The sequence below is a fragment of the Mytilus edulis genome, chromosome 7, assembly GCF_963676685.1.
Source record: "Mytilus edulis chromosome 7, xbMytEdul2.2, whole genome shotgun sequence".
In the NCBI taxonomy this organism is placed as follows: Eukaryota; Metazoa; Mollusca; class Bivalvia; order Mytilida; family Mytilidae; genus Mytilus; species Mytilus edulis.
Window position 1 is genome coordinate 85065298 of NC_092350.1, and position 19341 is coordinate 85084638.

The 19341-nt window shown below is 33.5% G+C and overlaps 1 protein-coding gene across 1 annotated transcript in view; it reads right to left on the minus strand.

Moving 5' to 3' along the window:
* The window catches only part of LOC139483465 (uncharacterized), a 49739-nt gene that overhangs the window by 19407 nt on the left and 10991 nt on the right, over nt 1-19341 (minus strand). Inside the window, exons 5-9 of the mRNA XM_071267486.1 lie at nt 11178-11267; nt 9727-9802; nt 4792-5034; nt 3916-4401; nt 1332-1438 (exon numbers count right to left, since the gene is read on the minus strand). Coding sequence (XP_071123587.1) covers nt 1332-1438; nt 3916-4401; nt 4792-5034; nt 9727-9802; nt 11178-11267 — 1002 coding nt within the window. The remainder of the gene's footprint in view (nt 1-1331; nt 1439-3915; nt 4402-4791; nt 5035-9726; nt 9803-11177; nt 11268-19341) is intronic.

Consider the following 19341-nt stretch of genomic DNA (forward strand, 5'->3'; position numbering starts at 1 on the left):
GTGAAAAAAAAAAAATATTGTTTGATATAAATTTGCAGTTATAAATAAATGGGGAATGTGTCCAAGGTACACACATGATGCCAATGCTAAAAGGGCACAGAACTCAAGAACTGTATAAGAGACACTTCCCAAATGTGTACTTGATCTGAGTATTTTGCTAGTAAGGATTGTGCATACTGTTCGTAATATTTAAATTTGGTTGAGGCAATTTAAAGTTAGAGAACAGAAACAAAAAAATCAATATTTCTAAAAAGGCATAACTTTAGTACAGCAAAAGTATAGCCTACAAAATTCAAACTTGATTTATGTTTTTTGGTCTTAAGCATTGTATAGAGTAAGAGAACAGAAACTATTTTTTATAGATTTTTTTCCATTTGCTAAGGAGCATAACGCTATAACAGTAAAAGTGACACAATCAAAATCCAAGTTTGATCTGTGTTTTGTGGTAACAACCATTTTGTATATTTAGTTATCAAAGGTACCAGGATTATAATTTAGTAAGCCAGACGCGCGTTTTGTCTACATAAGACTCATCAGCGACGCTCATATCAAAAGTTATAAAGCTAAACAAATACAAAGTTGAAGAGCAATGAGGATCCAAAATTCCAAAATATGGCTAAGGTAATCTACGTATAAGTTTCATGATATTTGGTTGAGGCAAACTAATGTTAAAGAACAGAAACAAAAAGATCAACATTTTTTTCCATTTTTAAAAGGCATATCTCTGAAACTGCGAAAGTGTAACCTACAAAATTCAAACTTGATTTATCAGTTTTGGTAATAAGCATTGTGTATAAGCTTCATAACATTTGATTGAGGCAAATTAAAGTTAGAGGACGGGAACCAATGTTGGGACTTACGGGCATATTAAAGTACATAGGACAAGGGTAAAACTTAATGCCCCCTCCCCTACAGCAGGTGCATACAAAGTTTAACTTAATAAATGACAGTTTCTCATTGACAACATATGTGTTTAAATAAAATTGACTGTTAAACTGAGCAATTGTTTGAGGTCAATAGACCATGACTGAGAGTGGCAGGATCAAATAATCTCCATGGAAATGAGATGTATCAAATTTAATATTGATACAACTGCATATCAAATTTCTGTGTGTAGGCCCTCTAATATGATCTTTATGTATTACCCACAAATCAATGGGGGTCTTGTTCTTTCATAAGTGTAGTTTTACACAAAGTTTGGTCAATTTAAGACATATGGGCATGACATCATTATGTAAGCATAAGAGCTCTTATGAGGCTAATTGTACACATTATTGAAGTATTCAAATGACAATAACTAACTCATATATAGCTAACATAAGTTCACTTACCGGTGATACTTTATCCTTGTGAGTGGCAACAAACAAGATCTTTGGAATGCCTGCATATACAACCTTGCAGTAGGTCAGGATGGAATTGACCCAATATTGCAAGAATACTACAAAATAAAATTCAAATATGTCATAAAACAAGTACAAAAAAGTCTTGTTCATAGTTGTGATCCTACACTTTTAAGTTTTTCATTGTCTTTTGTCTTGTTAACCCGTTTTAAAAAAAGGCTGAATTATTTGTCAACCTCATACATTGTTACAGTTGATAAACATTTTCCTTTAAATTGGATTCTCTGTCAAAAAGTGACACCTGTTTCAGTGTATGTTTATTCTATATTGTTGTATCTGTTCTTCAGACTATTTCATTAACACATAGTTTAAGCAAGGCATATCAAACAAAATGTAACAATGCTTAAGACCTGCATACAATTAAAACGTATACAAACTAATATTTCACACCGCCAAAATAATGGCCAGTTCAAGTTGCGGTCCTGTGTTAGAGTATATGGAACGGCCCTTGGATACAAAACACTTCCAGCCATACAAAAATTTAAACTTGGTAAATAGTATTGTCTTACTGTGGATTCATTTATTTTCATGGGTATCAATTTTCGTGGATAGAGAAACAAAGATGTTTCGTAGTACACTTAAATTCGTATATCGCTGAATAAAAAGAAATCAGATATTGTATTCGTGATATTCTGTTTGATTGAGGAGGTCATATAACCTCCTTGGTTTGATAAAATAAACTCTGAAAAGGTTTTGAATTGTCAAAATTCTTGTTTGGTCATTCTAAGTGATAGTGTTCATTGAAAACTTGAATAACAATCATGGACAGAGACAACTAATAATTTGTTTTTCTTACAATTTGTAAATTTTTGTAATTTAGTTCTTTTTTTTATTTCAATATTACCTTTTTTTCTCATATTAGTTCAACAGAAAACCAGGTGCTCCGCAGGGCGCAGCTTTATACGACCCCAGTGGTTGAACCCTGGAAAGTTGGGGCAAATTTGGTCACAATATTCAAGCTTGATTCTGTCTGAATTTGGATTGTGATCAAATTTTTGACATTATAAAGGTTTTTGTCACAAAATTAATGTGGTCAAAGATCTAACAAATCTATTGCACAATACTGTGCAATTGAAGATTTCTTCTTGAAACTTTTCAAAATTCAAAATTTGAAAAATTTTGAAAAAATAGGAGGCCTTCAAAAAATGGTAAAAAAAAATCCCCCCCCCCCCAACTTTTTGAAACCCCCTTGGAGCAATAACCCTTATACTTAATCCCATGCTTTCCATTGCAGTATTGAACCATGTAGTACAATTTCAGAGAGATCCATACCCTTAAACACAAGTTATTGTCATGATTGTTTGGAAACTAGAAACATGCTTCTTTTTGGCCTTTTTTTGCCTCTAATTCCTACATATTTTGGGCAATTAACCCAAAACTTAATCCCAGCCTCCCCTTTGTTATATGGTACATTGTGGTACAATTTCAGAGAGATCCATACAATTACACATAAGTTATTGCCTTGAAACTAGAAAAATGCTTGTTTTGACCCCTTGTTGGCCCTTAATTCCTAAACTTTGGCCCCATAACCCCTAAAGTGAATCCAAACCTTTTACTTGTGGTTTTAAGCATTGCGGTATAATTTCAGACAATTGAAATACTTCTACACAAGTTATTATCCTGAAACTAAAAAAATGCTTGTTTTGGGCCCCTTTTGGGCCCCTAATTCCTAATTGGTTGGGACCATCATCCCCAAAATTAATCCCAACCTTCCTTTTGTGGTATTGAACCTTCTGAAAAAATTTCATGAAGATCTCTTCACTTAAACTAAAGTTATTATCCGGAAACCAATGTGTCTTCGGACGACGACGCAGACGATACAGACGACGACATCATACCATTATTTTTTGGGTCGTATAAAAAGTACTTTTACAAAAATGTATGCTTATTTTAAAGGCAGATTGTGAGCGAAAATGAATGGTGACCCCATTTTTTTATTTGATTTTTCTAGTAAAGTATAAGATGAAGTTCATTTATAGAAAAATATAGCGAAATCCTATATTAAGCAAATAAATTGATTTAGACCCATGAGCCCCCTTAAACAGTTTTAATCAATTTTAATTTGTAATTCATCACTGATGTTATATTTTTTTTATTATTGAATTGATCAAGATACCTTTATCTTCTTTCAATAAAACACGCGTTAATTTGCAATGTTTAGCGCTAGTCAACACTATAAGAGAACTGCACAATATAACCGGAAATAAACATCCGACTCCAAACACATTTCAATTGATAATTTTTTGTTGAATTCTTAAATTCATGGTTAGCTATGACCCCACGAAAGCCACAAAAATTGGTAAATCACGGATAAGAATGAATCCACAGTACCTCATATCAATGCTGCAAAATGCGAAACATATTGAGGTTAATATTGCAGTTGGTGACAAGTGACAATGTAAATAAATTACGTAAACATTTAGGTTTGCTTAAATATTTAGAAAAGATATCACCTTGCTGTTATAAAAATGTATCCTGTTTGCATTATCTGTGTTGTAATTAACATGCATATTACCTGCTGGCGTTGGCGTCATGTGCTGCCCTGGAAAACACATCACATCAGGGACCTGTTCATGCAAATCTTTGCTCCCATCAAATACTACAAGAAACAACGCTCGAAATGTCATGAAGGTCTGATGTGTTGTTAGATAAACATATTGTCCACCAAAATCCCAGAAGATAAGACGTCCAACTTTCATCTTATACTTCCCACTTTTGAGGACTTTTTCCATTTTGCTTCTTATTTCCTCTTTAGTCATTCTTGTTCTCATTTTCTTTCCGATCTGTTTTACTGTGAGAGTCACATTGGAGGATTTCTTAGCTGGTAGAGATTGTGCTGCTGTCGACTTTTCTGAGGGCATAGAGGACAGTGTAGCTTTGGCATAACCAGTTGGACTTGTATGTGAAGCCTGATTAAACTTTTCAGTGAGTTCACTCTCCTCTTCTTTGAGAGAGGTCATTAACACTTTGTTGTACACAACATCCAGGGCGTTATAAGAGTCTGAAATTAAATTTAATACATCAGGCAAATCAAATCCAAAACAGCTACAGGCTGTCAAAACCAAGTGAAGAATACAAGAAAAATCATAATTAAGATCAAAATTCAATCTTATCAAGTGTAACATTCACATAATGCTATAAATGTATTTTAAAGAGAGTCATGTTTTAACTGATGTATTGATGCCATTATTGATTATCGAAAATAAATGTCAAATTATTCCATAATTTTAACATTAAAATTCAATTTGAATTAACTTGGTGCCTGAATAGAACTCACAAAACATATGGCTACAATGTAATGTGATTAAAATCAGTGCTATAGCATGTCTGCTGATAGGGAGGTCCACACAACAGCATGTGGTAAGATATTTCTACTTGTGTGTTTTCTCACCTTGATCAATTAGAATCCATTCTTTCGTCTCAATGTCGAGGCCACAGCGACCTTCTACGAGAGAAATGCCGTCAGTCGGCTGTCGACCATCTAGTACAATATCACCAGCTAACAGCTTCACAAGAGTAGACTTCCCAACGGAAAACTGGCCGGTTACCATGCATCTCATATCAAATGATTCATAGCTGCCCTTGCCTAATAAACGATTTAACATGGCAGACTGTTGCCCTTTTCCGATGGGATCTGAAAAAAAAAGTTTGAAAGTTTAAATTTCATCATGTTTGTGAAAAAAATGTATTCATACACACACTCAAAGATAATTTCTCCACTTTTTGTCTCTGACACTGGACAATGTTTCAATAAATTTATCTTAAATAATACTATTAGACAAGGATATATGTTTCTTATGATGCTGGAGATGTGTTATTTACAGCAATGACTTCTGACATATTTCCTATAAAGTCACAGTGGTCTTTAAATATCCTTAATTAGAAGTTTGCTGCCAACGCTCTCTCTGTCATTAAAATAATAAATGAGTATATTAATGTTTTGATCCGTCAAAGTGTCGATATGTCAATGTGTTGATTTATCAGTCTATAAATGTTTTGATATGTCCATGTGTTAATGTATATGTTTGTTAATGTGTTGATATGTCAGTGTGTTAATGCCTTGATGTTTGAATCTGTTAATGTGTTGATATGTCAGTGTGTTAATGCCTTGATGTTTGAATCTGTTAATGTGTTGATATGTCAGTGTGTTAATGCCTTGGTGTTTGAATCTGTGAATGTGTTGATGTCAGTTAACTGCTAGTAGTCTGTTGTTATTTATGTATTATTGTCATTTTGTTTATATTCTTTGGTTACATCTTTTGACATCAGACTCGGACTTCTCTTGAACTGAATTTTAATGTGCGTATTGTTATGCGTTTACTTTTCTACATTGGTTAGAGGTATATGGGAGGGTTGAGATCTCACAAACATGTTTAACCCCGCCGCATTTTTGCGCCTGTCCCAAGTCAGCAGCCTCAGGCCTTTGTTAGTCTTGTATTATTTTAAATTTAGTTTCTTGTGTACAATTTGGAAATAAGTGTGGCGTTCATTATCACTGAACTAGTATATATTTGTTTAGGGGCCAGCTGAAGGACGCCTCCGGGTGCTGGAATTTCTCGCTACATTGAAACCTGTTGGTGACCTTCTGCTGTTGTTTTTTTATTGGTCGGGTTGTTGTCTCTTTGACACATTCCCCATTTCCATTCTCAATTTTATTTTTATGATATGTCGGTGTGTTAATGCCTTGATGTTTGAATCTGTTAATGTGTTGATCTGTCAGTGTGTTGATATGTCATTGTGTTAATGTTCAAGTCTTGTAATATGTTGATATTAGTGTGCCAATGTACTATTGTGTAGATCTGTCATAGTGTCGATATTTCAATGCATTGAGTTTTGAGTCTGTTAATGTATAGAACTGTAATTTATAGATCGGTTAATGTATAGATCTGTTAATGTATAGAGCTGTTAATGTATAGATCTGTTAATGTATAGATCTGTTAATGTGTCAATATTTCAATGCATTGAGTTTTGAGTCTGTTAATGTATAGAACTGTTAATGTATAGATCTGTTAATGTGTAATTATTTCAATGTGTTTATGTATGAGTCTGGTAATATGTGGATCTTTCAGTGTGTCGATGTATGAGTGAAAATGTTGACTTGTCAGTGTGTCGATGTGTCAATGTGTTGATGTTTGAGTCTGTAAATGTGTCTATATGTCAATCTGTGAATGGTTGAGGCTGTTAATGTGTTGATCTGTTGGTGTGTTGATACGTCATGTGTTGATGTATGAATCTGTTATTGTGTTGATCTGTCAATGTGTTGATATGTCAACTTGTTGATGTTTGAGTCTGTTAATGTGTTGATTTGTCAGTGTGTCAATATGTTATTCTAATGCAATTTGTATGTAACAATTTTTTTCATTGGCTAAAAGTTGCCGTCAAATCTACAGTTGACCATGCGTAACTAAGGAGGGACAACCATTTTGAAATGATTGAATCAACAAATGTTCGATTACTACTATATAATCCAAAATAAAACAACATCTACCTCGAATTCGTCATTATAAACTTTTTTATCCGATTTTGAAACGTACAGGTAACGTAATAACCTTCAGTTTGTAATTTTTCATTTGTATGACGTCACGTTTACCCATGACGTCTTTGCGCCAAAATCATTCATGAAGTTTCGCGTTTTTTTTTTATTTGTCAAATTTAGACATTTTTCAAAGTTTTATCGTATTATTTCTTTTTGAAATGCATTAGAATCTGAATAACAGTACTGTAGTTGAAGAGTTGCCACCGTCAATTTTGATTTAACGGTCGCAAATCTCTGTTTTACTGTCTCTGCTACGCGTCGCCAGTAAAACTGCATTTGCGACCGTCAAATCTTCAATTGACGGTGGCAACTCTTCAACTACAGTACTGTTATTCCTAAAATGTGTTGATGTTTATCTGTCAGTGTTTCAATATGTCAATAAGTTAAATCTATATGTCTATGTGTTGATGTATGAGACTGTTAATGTGTTAATCTGGCAGTGTTATGATGTAGAAGTCTGTTAATGTGTTGATCTGTCAGTGTGATGATGTATAAGTCTGTTAATGTGTTGATCTGTCAGTGTTATGATGTATAAGTCTGTTAATATGTTGATCTGTCAGTGTGATGATGTAGAAGTATGATAATGTGTTGATCTGTCAGTGTGATGATGTGTAAGTCTGTTAATGGGTTGATCTGTCAGTGTGATGATGTGTAAGTCTGTTAATGTGTTGATCTGTCAGTGTTATGATGTAGAAGTCTGTTAATGTGTTGATCTGTCAGTGTTATGATGTAGAAGTATGTTAATGTTTTGATCTGTCAGTGTTATGATGTAGAAGTATGATAATGTGTTGATCTGTCAGTGTGATTATGTAGAAATCTGTTAATATGTTGATCTGTCAGTGTTATGATGTATAAGTCTGTTAATATGTTGATCTGTCAGTGTTATGATGTAGAAGTATGTTAATGTGTTGATCTGTCAGTGTTATGATGTAGAAGTCTGTTAATGTGTTGATCTGTCAGTGTGATGATGTAGAAGTCTGTTAATTTGTTGATCTGTCAGTGTGATGATGTAGAAGTCTGTTAATGTGTTGATCTGTCAGTGTTATGATGTAGAAGTCTGTTAATGTGTTGATTTGTCAGTGTTATGATGTTTCAGTCTATTAATGTGTTAATCTGTCAGTGTTATGATGTAGAAGTCTGTTAATGTGTTGATCTGTCAGTGTTATGATGTTTCAGTCTATTAATGTGTTAATCTGTCAGTGTTATGATGTATAAGTCTGTTAATGTGTTGATCTGTCAGTGTTATGATGTTTCAGTCTATTAATGTGTTAATCTGTCAGTGTTATGATGTATAAGTCTGTTAATGTGTAAATCTGTCAGTGTGATGATGTAGAAGTCTGTTAATGTGTTGATGTGTCAGTGATATGATGTTTCAGTCTATTAATGTGTTAATCTGTATGTGTTAAAATATGTCAATGTGTTGATATATGAATCTGTTAATGTGTTAAAATGTCAATTTGACGATATGTTTATGTGTTGATGAATCCATCTGTTAATGTGTTGATGTATGAGCCTGTTTATGTGTCGATCTGTCAGTGTGTCGATATGTCAATGTGTTGATGTATAAATCTGGTAATGTGTTGCCTTTAACAACTGATTTTTATAGTTCGTTCTTATGTTGTACTGTAACACAACTTTCCAAGGTTAGGGGAGGTTTGGGACCCCGCTTACATGTTTAACCCCGCCATATGCTGTATGTATATGCCTGTCCAAAGTCAGAATCCTGTAATTCAGTGGTTGTCGTTTGTTGATGTGTTACATATTTGTTTTTCGTTCATTTTTTTGTACATAATTTAGGCTGTTAGTTTTCTCGTTTGAATTGAATTACATTTGTCCCTTCAGGGCCTTTTATAGCTGACTATGCGGTATGGGCTTTGCTTATTGTTGAAGGTTGTACAGTGATCTATAGTTGTTAATTTCTGTGTCATTTGGTCTCTTAGGAAGAGTTGTTTTATTGGCAATCATACCACATCTTGTTTTTTATATGATCTGTCAGTGTGTCAACATGGCAATGTTTCAATGTATGAGTATGCTTTTGTGTAGATCTCTCAATGTGTCAATGTGTAAAAAGCTTTAGAATTGTCAATGTATCAATATGTCAGTTTGTTAATGTGTCAACTAGTCATTGTGTCGATATGTTTATGTGTCAATGTTTGAATTTGATACCTCAATTTTGATATGCGGATCTGCCAATGTGTCAATTGATTAATATGTCCATTTGTCAACTGGTCAATGTGTTTATCCGTCTATGTGTCAATGTCTTTATATGTCAAAAACTACTTATTCTGTAAAATCCAGTTGAGCCGATGGCTGGATTTGGTTGTCAACTGAACAGGTTGAGAATGTTATATAAATCGGGTGAGAATGAATTTAAGGTTATTGTGATCTGTAATCAACAGGTTGAGGAAAGAACCGGCCCCACCCTCAGATAAATATTCCACAGTCCCTAAATCGGATGAGAATGAGAGAAGTTTATGTTAAGGTTAATATGATCTGTAATCAATCAATCTTCATCAAAAGCCTACTTTACTTTTCCTATTAATGTTTTTTTTAACATTATACAGGTTATATGCAGATATCAAGGTTTCCATATATTAGAAATGAGTAACTATACATCATTCATGTCATTCCAGCCAGTATATATAATAATTAACATAGACAATTGCCTTGTGTGATGAACCAGTAGGAATGATAGTACCGCCATTGTTAGCAGACATCAAGGTCTCCGTAATTAGAAACAAGTAATTATTATTTCAGCCAGTATCTGAATAATTAATATTAGATGATTACCTCCAACTACTGGTGATGCAGGTTCCTGTAAATGGGTGTCAGGAGTTACTTCAGGGGATGTCTTTGACATGGCAGTCTAAAAAAGAAAAACATGTAACAAACTAGTAGAGTGACCTTTCATTGTTAATTTCTGGGTCACTTGGTCTCTTGTGAAGAGTTGTCTCATTGCCAATCGATACCACATCTTATATATATCCTAAACTCCTATTTTTGCCACTGACAATAAAGATTGTAAGAACAATTTCAAACTTGCCCATAATTTGCACATAATGTTTGGAAATGCACAAGATCAAGAAATACACACGTCAGACAAATTATTCTGACAACCAGTCTTTATGGAGAAAGAGGGAATAAAAGACCACAGACATGGTTGTGTTATGGCGATTGGAATCATCAATCTGAATAACTAAAATAAGGGACAACAAATAAAATTTTACTTAAATTTTGTAATATTCTTTCTTTTTCAAATAATTTAGGTTTATGTTTATTTATTTATTTTGATTTCTTTCAGAAGCAGCTATTGCCAAGTTAAAAACAGTAGTTTTATCAACCATTATCATAATGGAGAAACTACATAATTTCTTAAAGTATGTGTTACTATATTTGTTTTTATTTCTCCCATTGTTTAATTGCAAAAAAAAGGACAAATTCTGGTGTTAGGCTGTTTTCTGATTTTTGTGATACCATGTTTATTTCTTTAAAGGTGTCAGATCACTAATTCGAAATCCCTGTCAGAGCCTGTCTATTCCAACAGTTTTTTCAACATTTACAGCTTTATAATGTTTTTAACTTCATAGAAAGCAGGTGTTACTCTTAGTATACTGAATCGTACATGTATAATCTTTCTACCTGCCAATTATAATTCATGTGTAATGTCTTGTAGTAAAATACCAATAACAGAAGGTAACTACTAAACATACTTAACGTTACTGAGTTTACTCATTTCATAGAGGTTTTATCTATGTAGGTGGCTTTGTCTACCTGCTACATACTGAAAGCTTTAAAATATATACACAGGTTGACAGCATACTAAACATTTTGTTAAGATGTGCTTTCTGTTTTAGTATATGATTATTACATATTTGCATAAACATGTAAATCAACTTTTCCGCACAGAGATGCACATTATGTATACATAAAAGGAGATGATGTGATGTATATATATACCTAGGAGATAGCCAGCTGATGACACAAAAAATAAGAGACATCCAACAGATGAGACACTGATTTCAAACATTTGTCTTTCGCATATGCCAACATCTATATTAGGCAACAAGCTTGGAATTGTTAACTTACCGGGTACATTGTTAACTGACAACAAATACTACAATTACATTAAAAACAACAGGCAACCGTTTTATTGTAACTTCAATGTACCAAGTCTGTTGTGTCTCTAACAATCTGTCAACATGTTTGTAAATATCTCTTATTAATTAAGACATAATATTTACCTTTAGGAAGTCCATCACTTCTTTCTTCTTCCTTTTTATCTCTTCAGAATCATCGCTCTCTATTGTTACCATATCATAAGGAGTCTCACCCTGAAATACAATCAAAAACTCTTTTATCAATCATACAAATATACACCTTCTTTAAATAATAGGCAATTGTTGTACTAATTTTACCTATACAATACTTAAATCCAGTCAACCTAAACCAACAACAAATATGAAGTGACATAATAAAGAGATACATGAACAATATTTGAGATTTTACTGTTTAAGAGCATGAATAATCTAGACATCATTGAGAAGGGAGCCATCTCTGTGGGCCCCGCTGAAATAATGTATGGTAAACAAATTGTATCTTTACCATAGGACATGGAGTTGTCAACTGAAACCAAAGTTTTTAACCTTGACTTTTGACACACCCTCTGGTGTTGGTTAATATACATGTCAAGTATAAACTTTGAAATCATAACGGTTCTCAAGATATAGAGTGGACACGATCTTTACCATAGGACATGGGGTTGTCAACTGAAACTAAAGTTTTTGACCTTGAACTTTGACCTAGGAATTTGTACATACATTATGACACACCCTCTGGTGTTGGTTAATATACATGTCAAGTATAAACTTTAAAAAGATAACGGTTCATAGATATAGAGTAGACACAATTTGTTACGGACGGACGAACGGAAAGACAGACGGACAGACGAACGGACAGACTGATCACTATAGGGCGTCCACCAATTCTTATTATATGTGTAGAATTAATGTATTCCTGTATATTTACATTTTCTTTTTCTGTTTTCCTATATTGTACTCGTTATTTAGATTTTGAAAATATTGTAAGCGGAACAGAAATTATTCATTGTTATTATATAATTTAAATCGATGCATCTTATATTTTCGGTAAAAAAAAACATTTACAATTATACCGACATTTAAAAGAGTCTGTAATTAAAAAAAAAATTTTGTTAAATAATATAAAATGCTCCGCTGGGCGCAGCTTTATACGACCGCAGAGGTCCAACCCTGAACAGTTAGGGCAAGTATGGACACAAAATTCAAGCTTGATACAGCACTGAATTTGGATTGTGATTAAATATTTGACACAGCATAGGTTTCTGACACAGAATGAATGTGGTCTAAGAACTTAAAAAAAATTAATTTACCTATTCAAACCATATCATTATTATTTGCTTTTAATATATAAATCAAAAATAACCAATTAAAAATGGAAAATTTTAAAGAAAAAAAATGAAAAAAAAATCCCCCCTCAAATTCTTTCAACCCCCTTATGATTCATCACCCCAAACTCAATCCCAACCTTCCCTTTGAGGTATGGTACCTTGCAGTACAATTTCAGAGCGATCCGTACACTTGAACACAAGTTATTTTCTGGAAACTAGAAAAATGCTTGTTTTTTGGCCCCTTTTTGGCCCCAAATTCCTTAACCTTTAGAGCAATTACCTCCAAACTCAAACCCAGCTTTCCCTTTGTGATATGGAACCTTGCAGTACAATTTCATAAAGATCCATGCACTTACACACAAGTTATTGTCGTGAAACAAGAACTAGAGGCTCTCAAGAGCCTGTATCGCTCACCTGTTACTGTATTTACTGATGTCGGCCATCTTGGGTGGTAGGCGGGGTCATTAGACACTTTTTTTTAAATAGATACCCTAGTTATGATTGTGGCCAAGTTTGATTAAATTTGGCCCATAGTTTTAGAAAAGAAGATTTTTGTACAAGTTACAAAAATGACGAAAAGTTGTTCAATATTGACTATAAAGGGCAATAACTCATTATGGGGTCCTCTAACAATTTTAATAATGTTAACTTATTTGTAGATCTTACTTTGCTGAACATTATTGCTGTTTACAGTTTATCTCTATCTATAATAGTATTCAAGATAATAACCAAAAACTGCAAAATTTCCTTAAAATTACCAATTTTAGGGCAGCAACCCAACAACAGGTTGTCGGATTCATCTGAAAATTTGTGAGGGTATAGATCTTATTCTGATGGACATTTAACATGTTTAAATCTTGAAAGATTTGCCCTAAATGTCTTAGTTTTAAAGATATAAAGCAAAAACTGCATTTCACCACTATGTTCTAATTTCAGCCATGTCGGCCATTTTGTTTGGTAAGCAGGGTCATCGGACAGATTATTTAAACTATATACCACAAAAATAATTGTGGCCAAGTTTGGTTAAATTTGACCAAGTAGTTTCAGAGAAGAAAATTTTTGTACAAGTTACAAACAGTTACGAAAAGTTGTTAAAAATTGACTATAAAGGGCAATTACTCCTTAAGGGGTTGACTGACAATTTTGGTCATTTGACTTATTTGTAGGTCTTACTTTCCTGAACATTATTGCTTTTTACAGTTTATCTCTATTTATAACAGTATTCAAGATAATAACCAAAAACCTACAAAATTTCCTTAAAATAACCAATTCAGGGGCAGCAACCCAACAACAGGTTGTCCGATTCGTCTAAAAATTTCAGGGCAGATAGATCTTGACGCTGGATGCTTGTTTTTTGCCCCTTTTTTTGCCCCTAATTCCTAAAATTTGGAGGCAATAACCCCCAAAATCAATCCCAGCATTTCCTTTGTGATATGGAACCTTGTGGTACAATGTCAGAGAGATCCATACACTAACACACAAGTTATGTCTGGAAGTTACAAAAATGCTTATGTTTGGCCCCTTTTTAGCCTCTAATTCCTTAACTGTTGGTACCATAACCCTCATAATCAATCCCAACCTTCCTTTGTGATATTGAACCTTATGGTGAAATTTCATAGAGATCCATTCACTTTAACTAAAGTCAGAGCGCGACAACCAATATGTCTTCGGACGACAACGATGACGACGCCAACGTCATACCAATATATGACCGCAAAATTTTGCGATCGTATAAAAATTGATATAGATAATGTTGACATTTGTTGAATTCATTGAGTAAACAGTTTAGTCTTGCTAAAAGTTGTAAATAAAGTAACAGCTCAAGAACTTTTCAAACTATGTAAATTGTAATACCGGTCAATGGTGCAAAACGTGCATTAATTGTGGAAAAGCAGTGAATATCAAACGAAAATTGAAGCGTGGTTACTATTGTGTTACGGAATTATCGTGCTGTCTGGACGTACAAGAATTCTTGCAATAAATGAACATAGATTATGGAAAATATAAGATAAATTTCAGTCTGTGATAATGATGGTGGGTTTAACGACCTTGACTGGCTATTTAACCCTCACACGGTCGGTCCTGGCTTACGCCTTTTGATGCACTTAAATAACTTACTTTTACGTTTGTGACATTTGATATAATTATACAGACCAAAAGTTGACAAACATTTTAAAACAAGAATAGAAATTAAACATTTCCGCAAAGTTGCTGTAATTTTAATGAACTATAATTTAGCGGTAATCACTAAAAACTTATTTGATTGGCTGATCTAAATAAAATATTTCATCCAGGTGTTGAAGTCCGCGTTGCATATTCAAATGAATTTCATTGGTCGAAACGTTTGCAAACTTTCAATCAAGGTGTTCTCATTGAAGTCCGCGTTCATGTTTCAATAGGATACTCAATATTGTAAAATTCAAACAGAGTTTCTCTACGAAGTCCACGTTAACAAAAAGAATTTAGAAAAATAACACTTTTCTGATTCTTCCCACACAACAAAACTGTCTTTTTCGAAAAGCATAATTGCTTTCTACTGATGAACAATACTAATATCAGTGGCGGATTTACCGGGAGCACAGGGGGGGCACGTGTTTTATACAAACTTTACAAATACATTGTTTAGTGCCAAGAATGTTAGTATCGATATATGGCATATGTCTTCTTAACAAAATTCTAACATTACCATTTCTTGTGATTTTTTATTTTCAAAATTGTATTCTTTTGACTTTATTCAAAAATAAAAATTTTGTTCATGCAAGATTTGTTTTAAGACTGAATGTCATATTTTCTTTTCCCTCCAATTTTCAAAGGAAACTAACAAATGCTATGTTAAAAAAAAACCTCCCCTCCCCCCTTTTCCACAAAAAGTGGATTGGGTTGGCATTGTCTAATATATAATCATCAATGAAATGCCATTTTATTTTTATAAGACATACAATTTGAGAACATAATCTGGGACTAAAACACTTATCCATTAGTCCAAGCATACAATAATATATGATGGTATATTTTTCCTGTTTCAATTACCATGTACATGAACATGTATGAGGCTATGATTGCGCCACCATTTATGAGGATATGAATGGGTTTACTGAAAAGAAAATAATGGGATAAAAAATAAATAACAGAATAAAGAGGTGATGAAATATAAAAAATGTATTGATTGATTGTTGGTTGCTTCACGGCAAGTGGCAAATATGTCATGCATGTTAAGGACGAATATAATAGAGACCAATTGGCAGAAGAATAAAGAATAGAGTGAAATGGCAAAAAATTCAAAGATACTATAGAAACTGACACCTCTTCCCCCACCACCATTACACTCGCATACATACATCTCTAAATATATATTTAATTTTGGTTTCATGGTTAACTTAGCAAAATTTGCAAAGTCTATAGACCATGACTATAATCTCCATGGAAATGAGATATGCCAATGCTTACACAACTGCATACCAAATATCATTCACCTACCACTAGTGGTTCCCCATATATTGACTTAATCAAAAACTAATACATGTCAACTATGAAAAGTTTCAAAGTCAATAGACCTTGACTGAGGGGGCGGGGCCAAATAATCTATATGGTAATGAGATGTGCCAATGCTAATACAACTGTATACCAAATATCATAGACCTACCACTAGTGGTTCACCATGAACTAGACCTAATCACAAACTAATACATTGTTGACGCCGCCGTCGCACCGCCGCCGCCGCAAGAAACAGCATACCTATGTCTCGCTTTTTGCTTCCATCAAGGCGAGATAAAAAGCCTGTTGTATTTGTCACAAATATATGGTTGATTTTTAATGTATACTTACATGTATATGACAATAAAGACTTATTCCATCCCCCCATTCCCCCTTAGAAAAAAATAAAATCGTACGTTAACTACATGTTTTAGACTGAAAAAGCTAGAAAGGGGATGAAATTACTTTGTAAATATATTGGGGTAAATTTTAAAGTAAAGAAGTGATTTGGTACAGAAGAAAAGGTAAACAATTAGTATTTCTGAATTCGACGATATCAAACAAAATCCAAAGTTGCCACGGTCCATGTCCTGAGTTAAGGTTAATACAATATTCTATAATTTTGATAATATGCCCCAAAAGCAGAACAACACAGGGATGATCCAGGATTTTTGAAGGGGACGTAATTCCCTAAAAGTAAAAATATACAGTCGAGCGATGCGAATTAAAATTTTTTAAATAATTTCATGCAAAAAAATAGACATATATATATGAGCCAGTCCATGCAAAAAGGTACAAAAACGAAATTCTAAAACGTGTGCATAACTATTGGTAGCAGACTTCCCGTATGAGAAAATTAGGAGGATTCCGCTTAAAAATAGCAGGAACCCAGGCGGAATCCAAACCTAAAATTCAAACTAAATTAGTATTATCCCAACTCAAATCGGTCCATTTTATTCATTAGGAATGAATTTCTACTTGAAATACCAAGTACTTGTTGTTAGCCTGTTTACCTGGACACATGTCTTATTACACAATAAGTACGGATATGGTAAATTCTGTATAATGTATCTCTGGACTGGGGTGTTTAAGATATTTTAATCTGACAACACGAATGCTTAGTTGTTAATTTCTGTGTCATTTGGTCTCTTGACGAGAGATCATACCACATCTCCTTATTTTTATATGTGTTTTTAGATTTACTTGTGTTTTATGCCCAAACAATGCAAAAGCAGAATGCAGAATCTTTAAAATGTGCTGCCTTAGATCGAGTCTATATCTGGAGACTGATTTTACCTACTATTTGGGTGTTTGACTAAGAAGCATTTTAATAAACAAATTGTGGCTTATTTCATATTTATAATACAGTTAAGATTCAAGGCCATATTTTGCTAAATACGAAGATTAATTACTCTTAGTAAAAATTGCGAGAAGATGTTTCATAATTTGTATACAAGAAAAGTTAAGTAAAGACTCTCTTTAAGTTATGTCCGGTAAATATCTTTTTGATAAAATGATGCAACTGGATGCACCCTTAAATACAAAATAATAACCATAAATAGCAGGTATGCGTGAATCAGATAGTAGCATAAAAACAAGAGTGCACATGCTGAAATGTCTCGCCTTCTTTACTAACCATTGATATTATGTTGATAGTCCCAAATGAAAGCTTTACTACAACTATTACATAAACTTAACATGATCCAAGAAAATGAAGTCAAGGTCATATAAACCAAACAAGAAATACATGAACACCTTACAATCATTCAATACACTAAATATAGTTGACCTATTGCTTATAGTTACTAAGAAACAGACTTAACCACAAAAACTAAACATTGACCAATGAATCGTGAAAATGAGGTCAAGGTCAGATGAACCATGCCAGGCAGACATGAATAGCTTACAATCCTTCCATACAACAAATAAAGTTGACCTATTGCTTATAATTTTAGAAAAAAAGACCGAGACACATAAACTTAACACTGAGCAATGAACCGTGAAAATGAGGTCAAGGTCAAATAAAACCTGTGAGACTGACATGTACTTCATAAAATATGTCCATACACCAAATATAGTTGACTTACTGCATATAGTATTAGAAAAAATACCAAAACTCAAAAACTTAACTTAGACCACTGAACCATGAAAATGAGGTCAAAGTTAGATGACACCTGCCAGTTGGACATGTACACCTTACAATCATTCCATACACCAAATATAGTAGACATATTGCATAAAGTATAAGAAAAACGGACCAAAACACAAAAACTTAACTATAACCACTGAACTATGAAAATGAGGCCAAGGTCAGAAGACAAAAGAGGGACAAAAGATACCAAAGGGACAGTCAAACTCATCAATCTAAAACAAACTGACAACGTATAATTGGTTTAATAGCTTCCTTGTGAGCAGTAACCCTCTATCAAGAAAATCATGATAGGAAATGCAAGCACGGGAATATTGTTGGACATGATACAATCCTTCTATACACCAAATATACTAGACCTATTGCTTATAGTATCTGAGATATGATCTTGACCACTAAAACTTAACCTTGTTTACTGATCCCTGAAATGAGGTCGAGGTCAAAGGAAAACTGTCTGACGGGCATGAGGACGTTGCAAGGTACGCACATACCAACTATAGTTATTGTATTACTCATAATAAGAGAGAAATTAACATTACAAAAAATCTCTATTTTTTTTCAAGTAGTCACTGAACCATGAAAATGAGGTCAAGGACAATGGACATGTCACAGACAGAAACTTCGTAACATAAGGCATCTATATACAAAGTATGAAGCATCAAGGTCTTCCATCGTCTAAAATATAAAGCTTTTAAGAAGTTAGCTAACACCGCCGCCAGATTACTATCCCTATATCGAGCTTTCTGCAACAAAAGTCGCAGGCTCAACAATAAGGAGATGTGGTATGATTGCCAATCAGACAACTATTCACCAAAGTTCATATGATTTAAATGTAAGCAATTATAGGCAATCGTACGACCTTTAACAATGAGAATAAAATGCCTCGCTGAGCGCAGCCTTATACGACCACAGTGGTCGAACCCTCAACAGTTGGGGCAAATTTGGACACAATATTCAAGCTTGATACTATCTGAATTTGGATTGTGATCAAATTTTTGACATAATATAGGTTTCTGACACAAAATAAATGTGGTTAAAGATTTTACAAATCTAATGCACAATACTGTGCAATTGAAGATTTCTTCTTGAAACTTTTCAAAGATTTGAAATTTTGAAAATTTTGAAAAAAAATATGAACCCTTTAAAAAAAAAATGGAAACCCCACTTCCCCCCAAACTTTTTGAATCCTCCTTTTAGCATTAACCATCAAACTTAATTGCAGCCTTTCCTTTGAAGTATGGAACGTTTTAGTACAATTTTAGAGAGATCCATACACTTAATCACAAGTTACTGTCTGGAAATTAGAAAAATGCTTTTTTTTTAACTATAAAAGCCCATTTAAATACATTTGTACATC